This window comes from Clarias gariepinus, chromosome 7, assembly GCF_024256425.1.
Source record: "Clarias gariepinus isolate MV-2021 ecotype Netherlands chromosome 7, CGAR_prim_01v2, whole genome shotgun sequence".
Lineage (NCBI taxonomy): Eukaryota > Metazoa > Chordata > Actinopteri > Siluriformes > Clariidae > Clarias > Clarias gariepinus.
The window spans coordinates 34,028,168-34,038,069 of record NC_071106.1 but is presented as its reverse complement, the minus strand read 5'-3'; the positions used below and the strand labels follow the sequence as shown (position 1 = coordinate 34,038,069).

The 9,902-nt window shown below is 36.2% G+C and overlaps 1 protein-coding gene across 1 annotated transcript; it reads right to left on the bottom strand.

Moving 5' to 3' along the window:
* Positions 1 to 210: 210 nt before the first annotated feature.
* Positions 211 to 8,904, bottom strand: ubl7b (ubiquitin-like 7b (bone marrow stromal cell-derived)). The gene is made up of 11 exons (XM_053500571.1): positions 8,841 to 8,904; positions 7,207 to 7,372; positions 6,710 to 6,829; positions 6,263 to 6,345; positions 4,504 to 4,588; positions 4,372 to 4,429; positions 4,142 to 4,275; positions 3,484 to 3,533; positions 1,966 to 2,127; positions 1,636 to 1,767; positions 211 to 444 (listed from the first exon to the last, which is right to left on the bottom strand). The coding sequence occupies exons 2-11, from the start codon at positions 7,367 to 7,369 to the stop codon at positions 304 to 306; spliced, it is 1,128 nt and encodes a 375-aa protein (XP_053356546.1). The 5' UTR covers positions 7,370 to 7,372; positions 8,841 to 8,904; the 3' UTR covers positions 211 to 303.
* Positions 8,905 to 9,902: the final 998 nt, after the last annotated feature.

Here is a 9,902-nt window from a genome sequence, read left to right as displayed (position 1 = left end):
TTTATGTTCAGCATGATATAGCACATAATTAAAAAGAATTATATATATATTTTTACACTTGTTTATATTAATCTGTGAAAAATTCACTAGACATTTGTGAATCTGACTTTGCAGCTTACAAATAAAAAAACTGCATGTGGTCACATATTGCCATCTAGTGGACATTTTTGGTCAGTACAACTTAGATTTTCTGAATCCACACAACTCGCCTTCACAGATCCGTCATTTTGTTTAATTTATTTTTAATGTATTAATTTCCAAAAGATAAAAAACAGATTTCTTGTGTAAAAATTGTGTCCTTGTTCAGAGTCCTCCTCCTCCAGCGAAAATAAGATCGAGTGCTGCTTGCAGGTCTCCGTCTGTAGCCTGGAGGGCTCGTAATGCCAGCGCTTCGTCTCTGATGCCCATGTCTCTCAGCTGCTGCATCTGGGTCTGCCAGCGTGCCTACGGGACAGGAGGAGACGCTGCTTTTAGGTATAATGACTAACCTAAATCAGAACTTTATTCACTGGTTCACTGAAAAACAGGAAGTTTCGAAGATGTTCCACAACTATAAACCAGAATGTCTTGCTATTTACCAGGAAACCTACTGTACAAGTACAGAACTGTGAAAAAGTCTTAGGCACCATATTATATGCCCTATTAATTTTGTTATATATGTTTATCATGTCTGCATAATTATGTACAAAATCATTCAGTATTTCCATATATAACTTAAAAATTAATAAATAAATAACATTACAGGAGAATACATGCATGGCTGTAAAGAAAGAAATATAGTACAAGACAGACCAGTTTTTAGATGGAAACAAAAAACCTAATGTACGCTCCTGGGATTTACATAAAAATTCTCCAGCAAGCTCAGTAAAACCTAACAACAGTTTTCTTATAAAACTGCACAAATCTGTGTCTAAAACTCCTGATTTTAAGCAATGAGTTTTCACTCCAAATAGTGACTGTTTATATTACTCTTTATTGCTCTTTATAGAAGTTTCTTTTATGCAGAAATGATTTCAAAAGCATCTTTTGCTTATGCCATATTTTTGTATGTACCCAAGTGTACCCAAGACTTGAATATGAGTTCGTCTGGTAACTTTGTCACACTCGCTCATTTCTATTTTTATGCAAATCCCAGGGTCGTACCTTAGGTTTTCTGTTTCTATCCGAAAACTGGTCTGTCTTGTACTATATTTCTTACTTTACAGCCATGCATATGTAATGTAATTTATTTATTAATTATTATGGAAATACTGGATGATTTTGTACATAATTATGCAGACATGATAAACATATATAACAGAATTGGTTCAGCATATAATATGGTGCCTAGACTTTTGCACAGTACTATATATTATTTAGTATTCTGATTTATTCAGCTGCCTTTTCCTTTTTTGTTATTGTTTAGCATTTCGCTCTGAATGAAATCAAATTGATTGCTTTCTGTTGTTCCAGTTGAAATAAACATGTGTGATGCCTTTCTGCTTTTTTGAACCAGCCAGTCGTGTTTTGTTATGATCTAGACATGATGCTATTCATGCAGATGTAAAGGTCAGGGGTGCAATTACAGAAGCATCAGCAGGAGTGTGATGTCATGCAGACACACAGTGTGAATGTGTGTGAGTGAGTGTTTCTTACCCGTAGAGGGGTCACTCCTGACGCCTCCAGAGCTTGCTGCAGAGCCCGACTCAGTATACTGCTCGTGACGGGAGTCCCTGCTCCTGATCCCCCTGCCGTTCCTGCTGATGAAGAGCTGCCAGTGGACACGTCCTACACAGACAGAGGAAGAGAGAGAGAGAGAGGACATGTGAAGAAGGTCTGGATAGAAGCTGCTATTTCTTTTTAGTATCTTCTGACAAAACCATCCTAATTGATGCAGGTGTTTCTAATAAATTATGCAGTGAGTGTATGTTTATTTACACGTACAGTAATTGTGTGTGTTTGTGTATGTAATGCTTAAAGACTTACTTGGCTGCCCGGAACGGGTGTGACCGCACTGCTTTCTGGGGTATTAGCCAAAGCCAGCGCTGTAGCTAGCTCACTCTGAGTGATGGGTCGAGGCCCTGTAGCGCCACCACCGCTCAGATTGGTCGGCGGTCTCGGGCGCTGGGACGAGCCTGCACGATTTCCCTAGTGCAAGACAAAAGAGGGACAAAATTAAGAAGAATTCAGAGTAAAAAAATAAAAAAACAAACCTGTGTATCCATACCATTTACATACATGTCAAAAATGTCTTAGATTTAATAAAATTAAAAAATGACACATGTAAAACTTCACTCTCCACATGCATCAATAAGTCTTGGATTCCCATGACCCTGTCGTTACAATACCTGTTGTTATAGACCCATAATCCAACCCAATCATCTAGCCATCACATTTTGGTCCTCATAAAAGTCATTCCTGATCCTTACCCGCGCCCATTTTTCCTGTTTCCTACACAATGATTTCCAACACCTATGCTGCGGTTTGTTTCACAGTGTAAAAAAACTCTACTCCCTACTTCCTGCTCCTTGTTAAGGAAATATTTAAGGGATTAAATTAAGGGAAATTCCCTCAACAAAATTGCTTAATTTGGAAAAATCTGAGACGTCAACAGCGCAGACATTACTTTCTCTTTGCATTAACCTGGTAACCAGAACACCTTGGAAAATTTCACACTGCTGAAATAAAATAGTGCATAGATACTTCAGTAGATAGTTATGTCAGTAATTCAATTAAATTCAATGTTATTTGTATAGCGCTTTTAGGAGTCGTCATTGTCGCAAAGCAGCTTTACACAATCATAAGAATTATTTAAGCTTATAGTAAATGTGAACATGTATGAACCAAAATGATTGTGATTCAATTAGTAATTCAATTCAAAGTGAAAACCTATTATATAGATTCATCACACACACACTGATAAACTTTAAGTGTTTATTTCTTTTAATTTTGATGATCATGGTTTACAGCTAATGAAAACTGAAAATGGAAACATGATCATTTTTCTTAGTAGTAAAACATTTCTGTATACATTTTTAAATTGGTCTTAAGTAGGATGCTGATCTTTCATTAGCTGTAAGCCATAAACATCAAAATTAACAAAAATAAATGAAAAAGTGTATAATGAATCTATATAATATACTTTTTGAATTGAATTACTCAAATAAATCAATGTTTTAATGATATTTAAATTTATATATCATGAAAACCCAGGTAACACACATATATATATATATATCATAAAGCCCAGGTAACACACACCAGACAGGTCAGGGATAAAGTGCCACGTTTTCAGATTTTTTTATTTTTTTGTACAAAGTTTTGAGGGCCATTTATTATTTTTGTTCCACTTCACGTAGAAAATACATCTACGTTTGTGGTTGTAATGTGGCAAAATGTGGAAAAGTTCAAGATATAAATACTTTTCCAAGGCACTGTGTGCGTGTGTGTATATATTATGCTGTATTTATATACAAGAATTATACATGTATAAGAATTACTTACTGATTGGAAATCCTCATCATCATCAGACATGCCTTCAAACAGAAACCCTCCTATTACAGAAAAGGAATTGTACAGAAAAAAAACCTCATGAATATGTAGACACTGCAGGATTTATCCATTTTTACCCACAATGCTGTTGGATTCTTAAATACGATTGGTCAAAAGGTATTAAATAATTTTCTCATACACCTTTTTTATGGACGGTTAGGGGTGCAAGATCATAAACTGCAAGGTTGTGTGTCAATGCTCACACCTATAATAACGACTTTTGTGGCAGATGTGGATGTAGTCTAAGCCTGAATTTGTTACGCAACAAAGGAAGATGTCTAAACATTGATATAGTTAAAACGTTGATACAGGGACATTGCTACACTGTATTGTATAAAATATGCTTATATTGTATCTTATTACCTTTAACAGAAGGTGAGGGAATAAACTCTTAGCTGTTATACCATGATGTAACTCAGCAGTAAATGTAACTAGAAATGTATGACAAGTATGAAAATGTAAGCCCTGACAAACTTCTGTAGTATAAGAGGAATAAAGCACTACGGTACATGCTGTTATAAAACTACTCCAGTGTGTTTGATCTGCATACAACAGGTTATGCTTTCTTACACCTCATGAACTATGTGTTAAACACTACATCTGTACTGACCTGGCATTTCACTGTAGGAACTGGCAGGGGCGCTGTGGGAGGAGCTTGCATTTGATTGGCCAGGCATGCTGCTCGTCACAGAATGGAGGATCAGAATAATGGCATTAACCAGCGCTGGATGGGATCGGACCAAGCTGGAACCAAAACCAAGACAGCGTTAACTTGGCTAACATGTTGGCTAAACGAAAAGAATACTAATTGCTCCATTTTTATTTTTAAAAATTGCTTACACGTCAAGCAGACTGGGGTCTGTGAATTGCACAAACAGATCCTTATCTTGTAGGACACCTGGAGACGATAAATATAATTTATTTGCATATGCACTGTACATTATTAGAGATAGAGGATGGTTTTGGACTTGCCTAATGCTACAGGGTCTGAGCTGAGTCCCGGGGAAGCCACAATGATCTGATCCAGAGACTCCTTATTGCTTAGCATCTTAAACACCTGCGATTGAAAGACGTGCAATGAAAATAAATATACTTATTTTTTAAATCTATCAAACAATGCAAAGTATTATACCTAGTTACCCGATTCTAGTACAGGTAGTCTCCGACTTACGAATGAGTTCCGTTAAATCAGCACGTTCGTAAATCAGATTTGTTCTTAAGTCCTACAAAGTGAGCCTGATTCGCCTTTGAGATGAATGTAGTACAATGTAAACACGCTTGAGTAATTCTGGCCACTTTCCACACACTGCAATCATGTGGCCAAACAACGTAATTGCACCTAAGGAACTGTTAAATGTAACAGTGTTGTCTCTGTGCCTTTAAATCGTGAGGAGCATCTCGGATGCCATTCTATCTCCCCGTGTTTTCCATTGTATTGGACTGTGAACACTGCTTTGTTAAGAATTGTTCTGAAATTAGGATTATTCACTATCAGGACAGCCATTTTCTATCGTCGTGCTTTTAATTGTGTAATTATTGGTATTTGGTGCACTGCAGTCTGCATTTCTTTTTAACAAAACTACTTCTGTGATTAAAGCGGACATAGAACCTCGGTCTATTCGTATCTGCGGAAATTTGCTTTAATGTTTGTAAGTCAGAAACTACCTGTAAATGTTATTATAAGTACATGGTATAAAAAGGCTATATCCATGTTGTATGCTTTTAGAAATCAGTACTACACACAGACATGTAAAGGGGGGAGGGGGGATTTGAACAGTATGTTCTAGCGTAAATATATTTAAAAGTAAAAAAATTAAAACAAATAAGAAAAAAAATTTTTAATCATAATTACACACACTGCAGATCTCGATATTGTGACTGTCCAATAAAATAAAATAATCATTTGCATTGTAGGTGACCTTTTGCTAAAATCCTCACTTTTAATGTTTTTTGGAATGCTTTTATTTCTGTGCTACACACTCCATAACACTACACTATTGCGATGAATAGTATCATTAGGTCAAAGTTAAAGTTCGAAATGCTTCCTTTGACTATAGAATTCATATTAAAATATGTGACAAAAGCACAACCGTTTCAGATTTCATGTTAAAATGAAGCACAAATAGGACGCTTTGGGGACAAAGTTAGAGAGGCCGGATTAAAATAGTTTGGGACATGTGCAGAGGAGGGATGAGGGGTATATCGGCAGGAGGAATAATAATAATAATAATAATAACTATAATAACAATAAAAATTATTAAAAATAATAAGAAGAAATGAGCATATTAGAGGGACAGCACAGGTAGGACGGCGTTAGAGAGGTTTTTGTTTAAGATGTTTTGGATATGTGTAGAGAAGGGATGAAAGGAGAGATGGAGTTGCCAGGCAGGAGGAAAAGAGGAAGGCCCAAAAGGAGGTTTATGGATGCGGTGAGGTCGGACATGCAAAAGGTTGGAGTGACAAGGGAAGATGTGGAATAAAGAGTTAAATGGAGACAAATGGTCCAATGTGGTGACCCCTAACGGGAGCAGCCGAAAGAAGAAGAAGAAGAAGAAATGTTAGTTGCAGCCTTATTTTTAAATAATCGTCATTTAAAACACTGAACTGCTTTTTGTTTTAAAAGGTGCTATATAAAAAAAGAGTGGTATTTATGATGATGATGATGATGATGTTAATAATAATAATAATAATAATAATAACAATAATTAGAAGTAGTAGCAAAATTACTTACAGCATCTCTGTAAGCAGCATTGGCGTGCATAGCAGTCTGAAGAAGTCTAAACTCTCTGGCTGCAGCACTTCTGTTCACAGGCTCTGTGCAAAACATAACAAAAGATGAAATTAAAATATGAAAATATTTATTAATATATCATAAGATAAATATTATACCCTACAAGTCCATAAACTTTTGGCCCACAAGTGAAACCTGTTTGTTTTCATCTAGCGTGCCCTGTTGTCTTTTATTCCTCATCATATTCAAACTCTGAACACTTAACAGGTTAACACTCCATAAAGCAGAATCTGGGTTCAAATAGGATTAAAAAGGTTTTTTTTAAACTAATATTCTTTCAGGTTTGTTTTGGAAGTGAAATTCTTAGCGCTGAAACTGTAATAAAACTTCATCTGGACCAACAGATGTATATGATAATGATGATGAAAACGATGAGGATCAACTCACCAGGCTTGACCTCGGGTTCAGGCCACACTTTCTTTAAAATGTGCAGCGTAGATCCAGATTTGATCCCGTAGGAATCTAAGGTCAGTTCATCTTTGAGTTTACATCCGCAGTGCACAAGCTCTAAAAAAGATAAAAGATAAAAGAAACAAATCAGACTAAATGTAAGCACTGGGATTGACAAGGTGTTCAGAGATACACGACCGCACACAGTTAGACATTGATGATTTACTCCTTTTAAAGCATGATGCTACAGATAATAAGGACAATTTCATTCATACCAATGATCAGAAGACCAGATTTGTCCTCTTGCATGTATAACACAACTTCTAACTGTACTAACTGTTGAACGAGAAATTCTTTAATTTAATGTTTGAGCGGTCGGCTTGCAATTAAATATACTTTTTACATAATAAAAAAACTTTCATTACAAATTTACGAGGCAGATATTAATTCTAGTGATATTTATCTGTAATGTCAACGAAAAAAAAAAGACAGACCTATGAGCTCCGGATCCGGCAGTGAGTCTGGTAACTGTGCTGAGACCAGCTGCTTAATGGTGGCTACCATGTAGCTTCCAGGTTCAACATCCTCCGGGAATGGCAACACTGACTTCGGTCTGTCGTGGAGCTTAAGAGACAGATGCCAAAATGGATTTTCCATGTCCTATTTTTGAAAAAAAAAAAAAAAAAAGAAAAAAAAAGGGATTAAAGTATTAAACCTGTATCTTGACACAACTTCTTCCCCAGGATCGAACAACACTATGGTCCAAGCAAAAACAGGCACAAACTGGAAGTCAATCTTTTTTCTTTAAAGCGACCTCACAGGGGGGTTGGGGGGGAACATTACCTCTTGAATTTAACTAAGCATATTGGTAAAAACCTTCCACTGGATAAGTACTGCAGTGATTAATATGGTACTTTTTGGTATGGTATTTATTTGAGCTTCTTATTCCTTAAACAACCATATCAGAAGACACCTCCTGTGGTTATGGCAAAGTTGTTACTCTGTTTCAGACAGTTAAAATTATTGTCCTGCAATAAGAACTGAAAAATAAATGATCAAAACCTTAAAGGACATTGAGAAAACATCATCTTAGAGGAAGAAATGTGGTTGGAAAAATATCCTAAATGACATGGGAGATCACATTTATTCACTCTTAGTGAAATCAAATCATAAAAAAAAAAAAACTCACACACACAATAGAACTCACAGCTATGTTTAAAAGTGAAAGTAAGAGCATTTCCAAACGTGCAATGCAAAGAGAACTCAAGTAATTGGGACTAAACTGCTGTGTTGCCGTAAGAAAACTACTCATCTGAGAATAATCTGTGAAAAAAAAGCTTGAATTTGCTTGGGAGTATAAAGAAAGGACTGTGGACCACTGGAAAAAGGTCATGTGGTCTAATCAGTCCAGATTTACCCTGTTCCAGAGTGATAAGGGCATCAGGGTTAGAAGTGAGGCAGATGAAGCGATGCACAATTCATGCCTAGAGCCTACATAAGGGATGTTTATCTATGTCAGGTCAGGTCTGAACTCTACAACATTACGTTGCAATAAAATCAGCTGGTGACCTGAACTCACTAAATGAACACGTTATCACATCAATGGAGTTTTTCTTTCCTGAAGGCACAGACATGTTCTAAGATGCCGATTCTAATGAGCATTTATTAAGCTCAAATCGTGAAAGAGTGGCTCAGGGAGCATGACACATCATTTTTACACCTGGGCTGGCAAAAACACAAGAGTCCAGACCTTAACCCTATTGAGAATATTTGGAGAAATATCTGCTGGAGAAGACTTTATATAGTAGTCTCCCATTAAAAATACAAGATATTGGAGAGAAATTAGCGTGCATAAGCTTACTGATATCCTATTAAAGCCGTAATAAAAGCAAACGCACTGAATTATTAGCGTGCGCCTATATAACAGTAATTACAGTCTGTCTAATGATGGAAAACACTGTAGTCATCCAACTAGAAGTCAGGAAGTGTAGTCAATTATAATGTCAGATTGTATCTATAATTGAGTTAAATCGTATCGATAATACTGATTTTTTTTTTGTTATTGTTGTTAAATATTTTCTAAACAACGCATTTTTGCCTAAAGTAGCCCATTTGTAAGCAAACTTACTGTGTGATACTCCGACACGGGTGTAAACAAAGAATCCTTTTTCTTCTTCTGCGGCTTTTGCTTCTTCCTCACGGTTTATCATCACTTCTAAAACAGGAGTGTGTGTGCGTTGTCGCCACCTGGTGTGCCGACTGGTGAAACGCCTTTAGAACCATGTGTACAGTGTACAGCACCAGTCAAAAGTTTGGACAAACTGCCTTTTTTTTAAAGTGTTTTTATTTATTTGTACTGTTTTCTTGTTTAAAAAAGAAATACAACAAATTGGGAGGAATTAAAACTATAAATTATTATTATTATTATTATTATTATTATTATTATTTTTATAATTGATGAGTCTCACTAACCAGTGGTTTTCTTATAGCTACACATCTGTTTAGTCCCATTCCTTCCAGGTTTTAATAATATATTGAACAGTTATTAACCCAATTCCAATATTCCTAGAAACACACTACTGCTTTGATTATTTTATTGCTGGCTGGAGTCCTTTTGATAAATTAATCTAATCCGAATATGGCTTTAGGACCTAAAACGGATGAGCTGTACATGATCATTAAACCCCCCAATAATAAAGAAAACTTTACAGTACTGTATTACTTGACTGGTACTGTATTAGAGTCCAGTAAAATGTATGTTCTTTACATATGCTGACTTGTTAGGGAGTTGGAGTCAGAGCACAATATCAGCCATAATACAGTATAGCAGAGAAATTGAAGGGCATCATTCAGTGTTATTCAATAAAAATATCCCTAATTTCTTGATCAATAATCCAATGCCTTTCGCCACTGATCCACCACTACCCCCCATGAAGCGATGAAAAATGAAAGCAAAGATTTGGCTAACCTTTCCTGATTCACCTCCTTGGTGCCCTTACTGTAACACCACCACTGTGCTGAGGCCACTCACTGGCGAATGCCTCAGGCTGAACAACATCCTGTTTAAAGTCCATTACCTGAACATGCCTGCATGACTTAAGATCCATTAAGGACCAAAACGGATCAGGAAAGATCACCATGCTGGCTGCTTTTATTTAACAGCAGTTAGAACTGAGACAGGATACAACTG